The sequence below is a fragment of the Leucopleurus acutus genome (genome assembly GCF_964270905.1).
Source record: "Leucopleurus acutus genome assembly, chromosome: 2".
NCBI classification, from domain to species: Eukaryota; Metazoa; Chordata; class Mammalia; order Artiodactyla; family Delphinidae; genus Leucopleurus; species Leucopleurus acutus.
The window spans coordinates 170797083-170813155 of record NC_139143.1 but is presented as its reverse complement, the minus strand read 5'-3'; the positions used below and the strand labels follow the sequence as shown (position 1 = coordinate 170813155).

The 16073-nt window shown below is 51.2% G+C and overlaps 1 protein-coding gene across 2 annotated transcripts in view; it reads right to left on the bottom strand.

Annotated features, from left to right (window-relative positions):
• Nucleotides 1-6043: 6043 nt before the first annotated feature.
• MECR (mitochondrial trans-2-enoyl-CoA reductase) overlaps nt 6044-16073 on the bottom strand; it is a 38298-nt gene continuing 28268 nt past the window's right edge. For both annotated transcript variants that reach the window (XM_082864157.1, XM_082864156.1), the window contains exons 4-10: nt 15193-15336; nt 12440-12542; nt 11297-11399; nt 10243-10316; nt 8111-8171; nt 7874-7946; nt 6044-6429 (exon numbers count right to left, since the gene is read on the bottom strand). In XM_082864157.1, the coding sequence (XP_082720283.1) occupies nt 6272-6429; nt 7874-7946; nt 8111-8171; nt 10243-10316; nt 11297-11399; nt 12440-12542; nt 15193-15336 (716 nt within the window). In that variant the 3' untranslated portion in view covers nt 6044-6271. The remainder of the gene's footprint in view (nt 6430-7873; nt 7947-8110; nt 8172-10242; nt 10317-11296; nt 11400-12439; nt 12543-15192; nt 15337-16073) is intronic.

Genomic DNA, 16073 nt, shown 5'->3' with positions numbered 1-16073 from the left:
TCAATAAATATTGGTTCCCTTCTCACTAACCCAGTTTACCTGGAACCACAAAGGAGTTTTGTTTCTTTGCTGTTTTTACTTTGAAAATTATATGTTGAACGGATAATTCATTAACTGGTTTAAATGATATACAGTGAAACGTCTTCCCATCTCTGTCCTCTGGTGGCCTAGAGGCACAATATAATCTATTTCTTAAATGTCCTTTCAGAGGTTTTACACATGTAAAGCAAATGGTGGTGGTGTACTATACATACAGTTCTGCACTAAGTATAATTTGAAAATCATTCCATTAGAGTACAAAAGGAGCTTCCTCAGGACTGTTTTATGGCTCATAATATGCCATTTTATACACAGTAATTTCTTTAATCATTGCCCTAGGAAAGGACGTTGAGATAGATTGAAACCTTTTGTTTTAACAGCTTCACTGAGTAACTTTGTATATATGCATATATGTAGGATCTATTCCTAGAAGTAGAATAGCTGGGTCAAAGGGTGTGGGCAAACATAGTTCTGATAGATATTGCTCAATTTTCCACAAGCACCTGTTTTTCCATCTCCTCATCAACACGTTATGAAACTTTATGATCGTTGTCAATCTGATAGCTGAAAAATGGTATCTTGGGATAATTTAACTTGCAGTTATGTTGAGTGGAGTGAGCCTCGTATGTTTAAGACACATATTTTCCTTTGTCTGTTTATATTTTTTGCCCATTTTTCTTATTCATAGGCGCTATCTATGTATTAGGAAAATTAGCTCTTTGTCAAATGAGTTGCAAATATTTTTTCCCAGTGTGTCATGCAAAAACATTGTATGTTTATGGGATCAAATTTATCCTTTATTTTTCTTTGATTCTGGATTATGTGTTGTAGTTTGAAAGGCCTTCCTCACTCTGAGGTTAAAAAAAATTTTTTTTTTTAAAAAACCCTCCCCTGGACACTTCCCGGTGGTCCAGTGGCTAAGACTCTGCGCTCCCAATGCAGGGGGCCCAGGTTCGATCCCTGGTCAGGGAACTAGATCCCACATGCATGCCGCAACTAAGAGTTTGCATGCCACAACTAAAGATTCCGCATGCCGCAGCTAAGATGTGGTGCAGATAGATAGATAAATAAATCCACGCTGCAAGGAAGATCCCGCATGCTGCAACTAGAAAATGATCCCTCGTGCTGCAAATAAAACCGGGCGTAGCCAAACAAACAAAACCTCCCATGGTTTATTCTGTTGCTTTAAGAACTGATTTTTATGCTGCAGTCCTGATCCGTTTGGTATTTTGTAAAGTGTGAGGATCATAGTCCCTGTATTATGAAGAACCAGTGCTAAACTTGGCTGTTAAATAACCTGCTCAACCCATTGTACAGATGGGAAAGAACCCTACCCACCGAAATACCCGTCTCCAAAACCTGCTCCTCTCCCGGAGCTTGCCAACTCAGGGAGTGGCGCCTCCCTCCAGGAAGGTGCCAAAGTCCCACCTTCACACGCCTCATTCGCTCTGTCTTGTTGATTCTTCCTCCTAAAGATTCACGAATCCATTCGCTTCACTCCCACCTAACTAAGCCAGTTCAGGCCTTGTCATATTGTTCACTCAACAGGGCTTTAACATGCTGCTCCCCCTGCCTGGAACATGGCTGACTTCTTATTCAGGACTCAGACCTTCCCTGCCCACCTTCTCTCAAGTACCCCCATCACTATGATATCACTTTATTTTTTCTTTCACAGCACTCGCTACACTCTGTAATTACTTCATTTATTCACTTGCTCACTGTCTTTCTCCTCCACTAGAATGTAAGCTTCCTGGTATCATGGGCCACGATTTTTGGCTTCTGCTGTATCCCTGGCACTTCTGACAGGCTTTTCACATATGGGGTGTTCAAACTATTTACCAAATTAATAAGTGAATGAGTTCTCACCTGGATTACTTCAGTGGCCTCCTGCTTCTTTTTTTCATGCTTCCCCGTGAGACAGAGACTCAGGGAAATTCTGAGTGACATGTCAATTATTACTGAACAAAATCAAGGAGTCCTGAGAAAAGAGGGAGCTCAAAGGCCAGCTGTGGGGCCAGAGGAACTGGGGTTGACTGGCATGCTGACCAGACAGGGTCAGGGGACCTGGCTTCTGGTGCCAGCTTGCTTCCTGGTATGTGACCTTGAGCAGCTCACTTCCTCTCTCAGCATCTTCCTCTTCTGAAAAGTGGTGATATTAAAACTTCAATGACACAGGGAAGTTGTAAAAATCAAATGCAGGTAGGTGTGAAAGTGCCCGTACACTGTAAAGGGTCAGGGACATAGGGCAAGCTTTCTTCCCTCTCAGAGGGTGCTAACTCACCTGCGGGTGGGCCCTCTGTCATCCCAGGATCTTCCTGCCTTCAGATGCAGGCAGATGCTGTGCCAGGACTGAGTTTCTCTTCTTCCACCATTTCCTCCAGCTGCCCAAGCTGGGCCCAGCGTCCTACCCAGGGCATGGTACCTGCCAATAAGCATGGGGCTGGCGGGAGCTGCTGACAGCTTCCGGGTACCAGGGCAGAGGTGCCTGGCACACACAGGTTAATGTAAGAACCTCTTTCTTCTGGGTATCGGTTTTTTCCCTGAGGAAAGCAGGGTTAATTGGTGTCCCAAGACACCAGACAGTCATCAATATTATGACAGTGGCTGTAGGCAGTTGAAAGGTGGATGATTCCAGAAGACACCAGGGAGAGCCAGTCATGAAGCCTCAGGGCTTCAGGTGCACCCAAGCTTTGGTTTAGGAGGTCATGCCTGTTCGTCCTCCTTTGGTCTCCTGGGGCCAGAGTTCCTCCTTCAGCCACTTAAAAAGTATATTGTTTACTTAGTGGGCCCGAAGAGCTGTCCCAACTCCACAGAGAGATTATTCAGCCTGAAAATTAAAAACAATCTCCTGTACTTGTTAAGTAGGGAAGCGATGATCCATCTTAAGTCAGATTCCCTTTTGACATTGTTTTGCCTCAGGCTCCTTTCCTCTGCTGGCCTCATTAAATGTTGATAATCCCTATGTGGTCTTCAAAATTTAGGGAGACTTCACTTATCTGGGAATTTCTGATTCTCTCTTTCTTTAGCGCCTCCCTTCTCCAAATCTACTTGCCTGTGGGCAGTCCCCCCAGATTGCTGCCAGAGGGATTTTTCTGAAGCACAGTTCTCATCTTCTGGCTCAGAAATCTTTTGTTCCCTACCGCCAGTAGGGTGAAGTCCAAATTCCTTAGCTGGGAATCACACACTGCCACAATTCAGACTGTGATTTTGTGAAATTTTCAGCTTCAGATGGATTGATAGGATTTCAATATAAATTAAATCATAGAATATGTATCATTTATGATTAGGTTCAGAGAAAGCCCAAACACTAGGGGCTTAAATAACACAGAAGCTTATTTCTCAAGTCCTCAGGTGGGCAGTCACCGTTTCTGGGTCTCAGGGACCCAGGCTCCTTTGATCTTGTTGCTGTCCTATTCTCATCATGGTCAAAGATGGCTGTGCAAATTCCATGTTTGTATCCCAGCCAGGAGGAAGGTGAAAGGGGAAGGAAATGGTACAGGATGGATGCCAACTATATTTTAAAGAGGTTCCTAAGAAATGGACACCTAGCACCTCTGCTTACATCACATGGGCCAGATCTTGTCAGCTGCAAGGGAGGCAGGGAAACACTGTTTATTCCAGCCCACCATGTGCCCGCCTAAGAGTCATCAGTTTTCTTTTTTTTTTTGCCGTACGCGGGCCTCTCACTGCTGTGGCCTCTCCCGTTGCAGAGCACAGGCTCCAGACGCGCAGGCTCAGCGGCCATGGCTCACGGGCCCAGCCGCTCCGCGGCACGTGGGATCTTCCCGGACCGGGGCACGAACCTGTGTCCCCTGCATCGGCAGGTGGACTCTCAACCACTGTGTCACCAGGGAAGCCCCATCAGTTTTAATTCTTAGCAATAGAATGGTATTTGGGGAAAACGAGCAGCTTCTGACATAAATGTTCTGCCTCTATCACTTAGCCTAGTCCCTTAGTCTGTAATGCTTGTCTCCCTCCCCTGCCTGAGAAAATATTATCATCCTTTAAAGCCCAACGTCAGCTCCAGCTCCAGGGACTTCCCTGGCGGTCCAGCGGTTAAGACTCCGTGCTCCCAATGCAGGCGCCATGATTTCGATCCCTGGTCAGGGAACTAAGATCCCTCATGCCAAACGGAGCAGACAAAAAAAGAAAAAAAAAAAAAATCAGCTCCAGACCCCCAGAGGTACTATTCCCGGGACACTCTGCACACCCCCGAGGTCTCTAACCATGATGTGGTGCTATGAACCTTCCTCCCACCTGTCTGCCCACTCTGAGTCTCTACCAGGGGCCCAATCCTTCTCCATGGCTGCAGGCTCATCACATCCCCTAAGCCCAACCTTGTGGAGTCCCCCTGCAGAACCTAATCCTAACTTGCACTCCTGTAGGCTTTGGGCAGCCTCCCACTCCCTCTCAGACTTTCTGCACTTTCCCCCATTGACCAACTGCACAAATCATCCATCCCACTAACCTTGAGGATACAGAACGGGAGGGACTTGGGTGAGCTGCGGCTGATTCTGAGCCCAGGTGTACAAGGTGGCAAATCTTACCCAGAGGGCACCTGTAGACCTTTCCCAGCCCCAGGATGAAGCTGAGTCCTTTTCTCCAGAGGACACACAAGATGCTGCCGAAGACAAGAGGATGATGCCAGGGCCCAGGTATGTGCTGGCATGTAACTAGCCTTCAGAGCCTGTTTTCCACATCACTCCACTGCCTAAAATCCCTCAGTGCCTCCCCCATGTCTTGGGGGCAAGTCCTGAGCCTTCCTGCTCTGACTGCTGCCCACTGCTCCCATCTCAGTCTTTCATACTCCCCCCACGTCCTAGGCAGCAGCTCTACTTGCCTGTGGGCAGTTCCCCGACTGCTAGGCTCTCCAGGTCTGCCAGACTCTCACGAGTGCTGTTGGCTTTGCTTGGTACACCTTCTCCTGCTGGGCCTTAAGATTGGCTGTGACCATACTTCCTCTGGGAGGCCTTCCTTAAACCCTCAGGCAGAGCTTCTGTGTCCCCACGGCCCTCCGAACACCTCTGTATCAGCGGCCTCATGAGTATGCTGTGTACTAACTAGGCTTAGCTACTTGCGGGCCAGCCCCACGTCACTCACGGGCAGCCCTGGCCTCAGGCACATGCTAGGCTCTCAGTATGTCCCCCCGCAGTGAGGCTCTAGAGCTCAGGGACAGAGTGCCAGGTGATGAGGGAGACACCCCAAAGCCTCTGGTTCTTTGCTTTGAGTGAGTGGATCATGAAGCAAACACCAAAAACTCACATAGTGTCAAACCCTTCTCTTTGTCTGAATAAAGCTACTCATTTTTCAGAGCCCACTTTCAAGCTTCACCTCAGGGAGGCCTAGGACAGGACCTTGGTTAGGCGCTCACAGCACTTCACGCATGTCTTCTTTTGCACACTCATCACTACGGTAACTGTCGTGGGACCAGTGGTTCGATGTGGGGTTTCTCAACAGCGGCACTGTGGACATTTGGGCTGGATAAGCCCTTGCTGAGGGAGGCTGTGCTGTGCACAGTAAGATGCTGTAGCAGCATCACTGACCTCTACTCACTAGGCACTAGTAGCACCCCCCCCCCCAATTATGATAACCGCAGTGTCCCCTGGGAGCAAAATGAGCTCAGGCTGAGAACCATTGGTGTAACATCTGTCTCCCCAGTTAGAATGGAAGTTCCATGAGGATGGTCCAGGCACCTGAGACCCCGTTTCCTTGGTTTCTCAGCCTGGCATTCACTCCTCTGTGGAGCTGATCCTCCCCGTCCCAGCTTGAGCCGAAGGCCAACTGAGAATGAGTCAAACCTTCCTTTTTAGAAGATTCTCCTCTGTGGGCTTGGAGAGCTTGAGGGCAGAGATCTGTTTTACTGGCTTTTGTACCTGCCAGCCCCGCCAAGGCTTTGCTTTCAGGGCGGTCAGGAAGCGGTGGCTGGAGGACAGGTGGAGGGTGGGCGAGGGGGGCTTCTAGTGCTGGGAGCTGGCAAGGGATGGTCCTTCTTATTAGGGGTGACTTCTATTGGTTTTTGTTTGTTTTTTTAAGAAGTTCGGACTTTATTAGATACCCGGAGGCTGGCCCCAGGGAAAGCCTTGGCTGGCCTCCCAATTCTCCGCCTCAGAAGTGACAGTGGGGAGAGGAGCAGCCTGCGTAAGGCGGAGGGGCCCCAAGTGGGGGGCTCAAAACCAGTCCTGCTGGTCCGTCTCCCCTCCCACTTGGCTCCGGCTCCTCTGGGGTTATCACATCACATGGTGAGGATCTGCTTGGAAGACACGAAAGGCTGCATGGACGCTTCTAAGGCACGCTGGTAGTCCTGCAGTGGGACCTCGGAGCAGGCAGGGGCCGTGAGCTGGCCTCGGTGGATGAGATCGCACAGCGTGAGGATCAGCTCCTTGAACTGGTCTGTGGGAGGTTGGAGGGTGTCAGATGGGGGAGCAACCGCAGGGCTCGGTGAGGGGACACGCGGGCTTCCCCTGCTGGTAGGAGCTGGTGCTGGGCTCCAGGGAAGCCTCGAGAGCCCGGGGCTCAGCCAGGGACACGGCGGCCGCTGTGGAGGTGGCCTGGGGCCCGCCTGTGCCCAGGACAGTCAGGGCCAGGGTGGGGACAGAAGCACGGGGAGCAGCCCCAGGAGCTGACGGGCAGCAGAGTGGTGCTGTGATGGCTCAGACCCACAGGACCTGACTGGGTGTAGCGGGGAGTCCTGAATGGTGGGAGGGCGGAATCACTCAGAGGGGCAGAAGCCAGAAGAGGCATGGGGAGGGGGTGGGGGGTGCCTGGCACACCAACAGATGTGGAACAGAGGAGCTCTGCTCAGGGAAAAGAGCCTTCCCTGAGAGCCCAGGCTCCCTCAGAACCGCACCAGCAGAAGCCACCAACGTCCCCTCCCGGGCTTGCCTCCCACTAAGGACCCCATATGGTAGAGGAAGATGAGAAGGGAAGGCCTTGGCTGAGAAGTACTTTTTCATAGACATCAATTCATTCAACATTCAAATGGAATCGTATCCCCTGCTTAAAACACTTCAGTGCTTCCCATTTCCCTTTAAGATCGAGCCTGAGCTCCTTGAAGAGGATTATAAGGCCTTTCGTAATCTGGCCACAACCCATCTGTCCGGCTTCCCACTCTCTACTGGGCTTTAACACATGCTATTTTCTCTGCTTGGAACAGCCCCTCAGACGACCACTTCCCTCCCCATCACTGGGATAACTCCACGCCATTCCTCAGCTCAGCCTGGGGCCAGTGGTGGTCCCAGTCTGGGGAGCCAGTCCTCCAGGAGAGGAAGAATAGTGTGCTGGCTCAGGTTCTGGAGTCAGAGAGACTGGCTGTTCACATCCTGGCTGCACACCCCTTAGGTGGGGATGACTTGGGGCAAGCTACTTCACTACTCTGAGCCTCTGTTTCCTCCTGTGTCAAACAGAGCTGACAGTAGTTTAAACAATTATGACATTTAAACTGAGGCAGAGGTGAAGTAACTTGCCCAATGTCCCACAGCTCACTCAGCAGAACCCACAGCCAGTAATGGTGGAGGCAGGATTTGGGCCTTTGGGCCTGGGCAGGCTGGTTCCAGAGTCTGTTCTTTCCTTGGCTGTCTTCCATGGCAGTCTTCCCCACTGTCAGCTCCTCAGGAGGGTGGCAGGGGGTGCCTTGTTCAATATGGTGCCCCAAGGACTAGCCCACTTTAGTCCAATAATTATTTGCTGACTGTAGCTGTATTTAGAGACTGTTTTCCTTTATCCCGTTGTGGGCCTGGGGGTCCAATCACCTCTCCAGGGCTCAGAGTGGCTGCTCACTTCTGCAGTAGGCACTGCCCTCATGTGACCCTTGGTAATGGGGCCATCATCCACTTACCTGGACTGTGGTCCTTCTTCCACTGGGATAACCAAAAGCCCCGAAGTTTGAGATCCTTAAAAATGAGCAGGCTCTGTGGACACAGGAAGGACATACTGGGGCTCTGAGGGCAAGAACTTCAGGCACTGCTTAAGGTATGGATTCCCCCAGGGGCGGGGGGCACTGCCTGAGTATAGACAATGGTGGTGTCCAGGCCCCTGTCTCCAGGCACTCCCCCGCCCCACCCCACCAGCTTACCACAGAGGCGATGACAGGCTGCTTGGCCATCCCCCCATAGGTCACCATGGTTCCTCCAGGCCTGAAGGGTCCAGAGAGAAGAGAGTGGTCGCAGGGAGAGACAGAGCCCTTCTTGAACCAGTTACAATGCATCTATTCCAACCCTGGTTCCTAAACTTCGTTCTCAGAATCCCTGGGAAGGGTTCAAAAATACAGGTCCCTAGGCCCGACCCAGACCTAATGAATTGGGAAGCAAAGCTCTACATTAAAAACGACAGAAAACAAACAAGCAAGCAAACACCCCTTGCAGATGACCTCGATGTCTAGCCAGGGTTGGGAGCCCAGAGTTAAGCTCCCAGTCAGGCTTTGAGGAAGAGCTGCAGAGAAGAATACTCCCCTGTGCAAAGCTCACCACCCGAGTCGGGAGTGGAGCCGGAAGCAGATCGGGCCGGGCTCTGCTCCACTGTCAGTGTATGACGCTGGGCAACGTGTCCACAGCGGGCCACACTGCCTCTCCTGTACACGCTCCAGTGAGACGACGCAGCTAAGGAATGGTGCGGACAGTGCAGAAGACAATGGCAATTGTCAGGACCTGCTGTCTGACACCCACACCCGCCCCAGTGGTCAAACAGGAGAGGGGCTCATATAATTTTTAAAACGTAAGCTAGGACTTCACATGCCTGACTTAACCTGTGCTCCCCTCGCCACTCCCCTGGCTCTTTTAGGAGCTGGTTGATCAAGGAAGACCCGAGATACATTTTGGGACAACACGAGGGAGGCTCTGTGAACTCCAGGGTGGAAGAAGCTGCTGAGAGAGGCAGGTAACTCTCTGTGCCTGAGGCCGGGGGCCAGTCGGGTCTTAAGTTCCCTTCAACTGCCACCTCCTCTGGAAAGCAGCTCCTGCATGGTGGGGGGGCGAGCTCTCCCTCTGTGGACCCGCATTACACTTGATCTAATCAGAATGGCTACCGTATACTGGGTGTTTACTATGTGCCAGGCACAGGTCTGAGCCCTTCACATGTGCTGGCCAGTGAATCCTCACGGTAACCCCATTTCACAGACGAGAAAACTGGGGCCCACCTCTCATTTGTAGAGCGCTGTGTACAGACCCCAGAGCCCCTTGGACTCACCTTCTGAGGCAGAAAGGGTTTATGTCCCCCCCATTTCACTGATGAAGGGACTGAGACCTGGATCGTTTTTCACATATTGCCTAACTTTTCATAGGTCCACAGCTAGTGAGCGTGAGCCACGGGGGATGGCAGCGGGCCTCGGAGGCTGCCCAGAGGAGGGCTGAAGAGGTAAGCTCGGAGCCACAGCGACTCGGGCAGCTGCCTACCCTCTCTGGGCCTCGTCTGGACGGGGATGGGAGCAGTGCCCCTCACCTAGGCGATTGTGGAGGGGGTACATCGCGCACTCTGCACAGCCTGGTGTGTGGTAAACACTCTGTGATTGTGACTACAGCTCTCTGGTCACATGACCCAAATTCCCATCCAGCCTGAGTTCTAGAGGGTTCCCTCAGTGTCTCAGCCATCTAGGTACCCTGTGGCTACTGAGTGCTAGCAAATATGTGTTAACAAATGTTGGTGCTCTAGTTGGGAAGTGTCCTTTCAGGTGCCCTTCAATTCGACAAGATTATATTAATGGAAAAAAAGAAGGAAAGGACATGTGCTGTCAACACTGTCAACGTCATCCCCCTGTGGTGGGATGATAGGTGAGCTCTGTGCTTAACTTTTCCTTTGTACTTTTACATGCTTTCAAGATGTTTTGTAACAGCATGATGTTACCTTTAAAATCAGAATCTATTTTTAAAAGCTAATAAAAAACTTAAAAGCTAATAAGCTAGGACTAAGTGACTTTTTCAGATGCCCCTAGGTTATGAATCCTTACCCGTTCCCCTATCACAGAGCGCCCAGGAGTCTACTTCTGGGGTCCCTAGGAGAACAGAGCTGGATGGTCATCTGTAAAGGAGGAGGCTGAGAGAGGGAGGGCCCGAGTAACTAGGACGTGACGTGGGTCCCATCTTCCTACTCAGGGTCGTGCTGACCTGGCCTTGGCCTGCACTGGCCACTGGGACTTGGTCACTCGGTGGTCCTCCTGGCTAAATCCCGGGAGGGAGCCTTCGTGCACTGGACCCACGGGGCCGAGGGACTTACGCCAAGTGCCGCAGCAGCTCCGTGGAGCTTTTCCCGCCGACACAGTTGAGAGCAAGCTGAGGCTGGGGCACGTCCTGGAAAAGAAGGGACCTGCAGTGAGCGAGCTACCCCTCTGTGGTGGGGTTTGAAGCTTGCTAAACAAACAGCACTTCCCTGGCCCAAGGGCTGTGTCAGGAAGGAGCGGAAAAAAGTGGGACAGTCATGCCTTCCAACTCCGTCTGGGAAGGGCCTTTTCTTTACCAGCTTAATCCTGTTATCTGTTTTAGGATTTTGTTCAAAACTCACCTCCTCTGGGAAAGAACAGACAAAGGGCACCTATGTTCTGTTTTGACGGACTTCATTTCCCCCTCTTCTCAGCACTTACAACTCAGTTTATATTAGATGTGCTGACCTACTGCTTCAGAAATGTTCTCAAGAGGCGTGTGTTCTCAAGTAAATGTGTGTCCGGTCCCTCCAGGGTTCAGTGATAAGAGGCTGAGATGTGGTTCGGTCACTTACTAGGTGTGCTGGGCAGGGTTAAGGGGCTTTGATTTCAGAGAGGCCTGGAACCAGCCCGACTCCACCACTTATGATTGTGTGGTCTCAGTAAAGTCCTTTCTTTTTTTCCAAGTCTTCGTTTTCTCACCTATAAAATAGATAGCACCTACTTTGTAGAGCTTTTGTGGGGATTATCAGATAAAATATAAGGCAGATGCTTTGGAAATGTGACTCCTTTTCTTTCTCTTCCCTCCTGTACCTCAGTTTCCTCAGCTCTCTCCCAGCTCCGAGATTTACTTCAGCTGTGTGGGCTGACGTAGTTCACCACTAACATTCAAAACTACCAATCACACAGGGTTTCCTAAACCTTGTCTGTCTCTCCTGCCCCCTCACAGCCCCGGGCACTTAATGCATGCTTTCCCCTGGCTGAGGGAATGGGCTTTATCCTTCCACGAAAAGAGACAAAGGGAGGATTTTGGAGACATGGGGCCAGTGCCAGCTTTTCTAATTCAAGTGAATTTCTTTCTTCAGGGAGTTGGGCCTGGAATGGAGGTGCAATGTCCCTCATCACGGGTACCTTAAAGAAGTTTTTCATCTCATGCTTTCTCAGTTCCTCTTCTGTGACAACATGATGGGCCCCCAGATTCTTCAGTCTGTCGGTCAGCTTCTGGATGTCAGGTCTGGAAACCAAACACAATCCAAGGTCCTCGTCATATCTGCTCACTTTCTCCACGGAAGGCTCCCAGGACCCCTCTGCCACAGCTGTGAGAACCTGAGTTTCTCTTTGTGGGAAGCTAAGCTGGGCCTGGCCACCAGTCTCATCACATGCCAGCATCTCTTGACCTCAGTTTCCTCACTGGCGTGAGAGAGCACTGGGTGGTTTCTACTGCTCCTGTCAGCTCAAGGACGCTAGAAACCATCTGGGCTCGGGGAGGAGTCATTTCACTTCCTGATTTCTTCTACTGAAACGACAAACTCTGCTTCCTTTCCCCCTCTTTTCAAGGGGCTTTTCAGAGTGTTGTGCAAACACACTCCGGTCCAGGAGTGGCTCTGAGCCTCTTTACCAAGGCAAACAGAACAATTTTTTTGTCAGCACAACGGAGGGGATGGGGAACTGAAGCGAGTATCAGTTCTCCTGCCAAGGCTGGGCTTCCCTGAAGAGACACAACCACGTGCGTGGATGGTGAGGCTTAAGGAAGTTGGAGGATATGATGGAGAGAGAACAAATTGGGAAACTAAGTTTGTCATTGGTTTGCTGTGTCTTCCTGAGCAAGTGGCTTCCTCCTTCTGATGACAAACCTGCCCCATCTCCTTTACATCTGTATTTAGTGCACTTCAAAGTATCACACAAATGCAAGGGAAACAAGGGCTCTGGGTTAGTTGGTTCACAGAAAGAATAACACAGCTTAAAACATTCCCAAATGTGAACGGTGGTTTTAAAAACATGAGGTTTATCACAAGTCAAGAGTCTCAGAAACTCTTAGCTGTTCACTAAGGGCCTTCTCCTTCCTGCCCTCCCTTTACATTTCAGATTCATTCATCCTGTAGCCAAAAGCCACTGGACTTCAGTGCTGGTGGCTGACTCAGCTATAAGCCAGCTCCTGCCCGCAGGAAAGGAAGACCGCTTACGCAAGGGCGCCACCTGGTGGAAACGTGGGCACCCGCGGGTGCCAGGTGGAAAGGCCCAAGTGGTGTGCTGGGGTCAGGCCTTCCCACGCACCTGTCTCGGACCACGTTGATGGTCCTCAGGCCCAGGGCCGCGGCGATCTGGATGACTGCTTGCCCCACTCCACTGTTGGATGCATTCTGGATGACAGAATCCCCTGTGGAGCCAGGAAGAGACTCAAGTTGAGACCTGTAACAGGTCAAGCGCTTCCAGCCTAGAATCCTATTATAGGGCCGGAGGTGGAGTCCTCAGACTCTGAAAGTACCCAGGACCTGCTGCTGAGCCTTCTCAGTCCTTGGACTGTTGCTCACTCTTCTCCCGTGCCCCCCAAACCTCTACAACACCCATGAAGCCTGCCAGGGTTCAGCAACTCAAGAGTTCACACTGGATGCAACTTAAACCCTGCTGTGTAAATGATTTTGCATCCTTCATCATCCTCCCAATTTTTATGTCCACAAGTCTCTGCTTAGGTTATTTCTTTGGCTTGCAACGTCTTCCTCTTTCCATCTCCCTTCATTTTCAAATCCTATATATCCTTCGAAGGACTGATCGAGTGTGGCTTCCTACATGAAGCCTTCCCAGATTCTTGCCCCATGCACTCCCACAGCACTCTGTGGCCGTCTCTGTTAATGGTCACGGTCAGCCCTGACTTATACTTGGTTGTTATCTCAGTCCATTTCTATCAGCAGGCTGCGGCTTCTTGAGGGGTAGATGCACTGCCTCAAAATGGGATTAGAGCTGCACTGGAGAAACTGGCAGCCCCTGAAACAGGGACCTCCGGATAGTCTGTGGTCAAAGCCGAGGCCTAACTTTGGACTTAGCCAACGGGGGAGGCCACGGGCCATGCTGGGAAAAGCATGGGCTCTGGAACGAGACATACTGGGGTGTGAGTCCCAGCTTCTCCACTGACTGTAACGGAAAGTGAACGGGGCGGGATGAGTCCTGACCTCTTTGAACTTCAGTTTCTCCCCCATGAAACAGGAGTCCTAGAAGCACCCACCGGGGTGCTCCTCATTAGAGCCCAGTGCTGTTGTGGCCGGGAAGGGGCTCTGTTCCCCTGAAATGCTATCTGGGTTTTGAGAGGCAGCAGGGATCTTGTGCTAGAGACAGAGGAGTTTCTGGAAGAAGGCCCATCCTCCTTAGGGTCAGCCTACAGATTGTCACCCATCAGTGGGTTATGAAACCAACCTAGTGGGTTGCAAGCTTTTTTTTTAAAGTTAAAATCAAGGAAAATAGAATAAAAAAATAGTGGAGTGCATCACACATAGTGAGGGTAAATATTATTCCATGAAACTTTGGTTTTCAGTACATATATATTCATATACGTCTATATACTGGATGACAATTTAAAGTGTAATTCTTACTCTGGGTCAAAATCACACGTTTCACACCAGCCCTGGGGCAGGAAGGTGGAGAGATACACCATGGGCACAATAGGCCACAAAAGGTGGGTGGTGTCACAATAGCCTGATGTGACGACCACAGCTGCAGCCCACATCAGAGGGGGTCTGAGGGGAGAGGATGCAGGCGACCAAAACATCTGCTGCACTGGGACTTCAGCAAAGGTCCCTGATCACACCTGCTGGCTTTCTGCACTTCAAGAGACCTAGGGCTGCTCTGCCACAGCTGGGAGAACCGGCATTTGTCTCTGCAGGAAGCTGGGACTGGTTTTCAGCCAGACTTACGCAGAGCTGCCACCGAAGGTGATCACACTCCGGTATCTCTCCATCTCAGTTTCCTTGTCGGCATGACACAGCTGGACTGGGTGATCTCTAGGGCCCCTGCCAGCTCCCGGATATGCGTGGTGTGTGGGGTAACCCTCCAACCACGGGGGACGGGAGCTGGTGGGTAAGTGGCCCAGCCTCCTGTCACTTGGAGGTTAGTTCTGAGGAGGGTTCTGTGAGGGTCTGTGGAGGGTCCCCAGCAGGACTGGGCCCCGGCTGCCCACGGCAGGAATCAGCTTTCGCTGGCTCTTCCTCCTTCCCTGTCCCTGTCCCCAGGCCCTCACTCTTGCTTCCTGGGGTCACCTCCCCAGCGAACGGTCGACCCCCAGTTCTTTTCTTAGGCTCTGTCAGGGGAACCTGGAATAAAACACCTGGCTTTGTCATTTCCTTGCTGAGTGATCTCATACAAATAACTCACCTCTCTGGACCTCAGTTTCCTCATTTATAAAAAGGGAGAATGATAACAGCAGTGCACCTTTACTGTGCTGTATGCCAGGCCCTGTGCAAAGTGTCACACGGCATGTTTCAGTGAGTCCTCAGAATCCCTTACTCTCCATTTTACGGATGAAAAGTCTGATGATTTGAGAGGTCAGTTCCCAGTTAGTGAGGCGAAGCTGGGGTTCAGACCCGTGCTGTGGACCTCATTGCACCGCTCTGACGTCCAGTGCGTTTGACGGGGCAATGCATGGAAAGGCACGTATGTGGACTGGAAAGTGCTCTGGCAGTGCTGAGTGGAAAGACTAACACTAAGTTCAGCATTTTATTGAAAACACAGGGATTGTGTCTATGTTGTCTGGCTTTGTAGCCCCAGAGCTCAGCACAGCTCCATACGATTTTGCTGAATGACAGAATTCCATCCCAAGCTCTAGGGAATGTGACCCTTCAGCAGTTTTCTAGGGTGTACTCCTCATGAGGTTTCAGCATGTTTTCCAGGATCCAAGCTAACACCTTTCCATGTAAAGCAACACCACCACCCAGGTTGGGGCCATTTTCCTTGCAGGTAAGTTCCCAGGCCTCAGGGTTGGGACACGGGTCACACCCCAGTCAGGAGTACCCGGCCTGCCCACCCACTGCGGTTCCTACCTGGCCGCAGCTGCTCGAAGTCCATCAGCATCCGGTAGGCCGTACAGGGATTGACGCCCAGGGTGGCGGCGCTCTGAAGAGGGATGTCACTCGGAACCGAGATGAGCGCTGGCTCGCTGAACACAGCCTCGGTTCGCCAGGTTCCTAAGTGGGGGGAGGCCAGGGGAGTAAGGAAGGACCCCCTCCATGCCCAACCCCACTCCCCCTCCTCAGTGGACGGGCATCGAGGACAGCGGACTTCAGTAATACTTGCAGAAAAAGGAAAATCCCAAAGCATTTTTGAATGTCTGAGTCCTCGTGATAATTACGTTAGGGACACTGTGTTATTCCCACGTCAGTTACCAGCAGAGTTAGCTAGTGTCACACAGCAGGTGGCTGAGGATCTCAAACTACTGGACTCTGAGGGTGAGACAGCAACATCATTACCAGGGCAAGAGAAGTTGAGAAAGCCCCATTTCCCACTCGGCCCTCATTCTCACCTAAGGCAGGGTGACTCGGGTGGTATTATGGAAAAAAGCATGAAAGCCAAAGGCAAAGGCCGGGGTGTGGGACCTGGCTGTGCTGGTCTGCTAGTCTGAGCACAGCACTAAGTCACTGAGATTTGGTTATTCTAATATGTAGATGACACTGGCAAGAAGAGCCTTGACTGGCCTCCCCCAAGAACTGTTGCACAGATCAAATGAGATATGGGAAATGAAACAATCCTGTAAACTGGAAAAAAAATGCTCATTAACCCCCAGACCACATTCCAGTTCTAGACAAAAGAATAATAAAATGTCCAGTTTAAAGTCCTCACTCGGGCTTCCCTGGTGCTGCAGTGGTTGAGAGTCTGCCTGCCGATGCAGGGGACACGGGTTCGCGCCCCGGTCCGGGAAGATCCC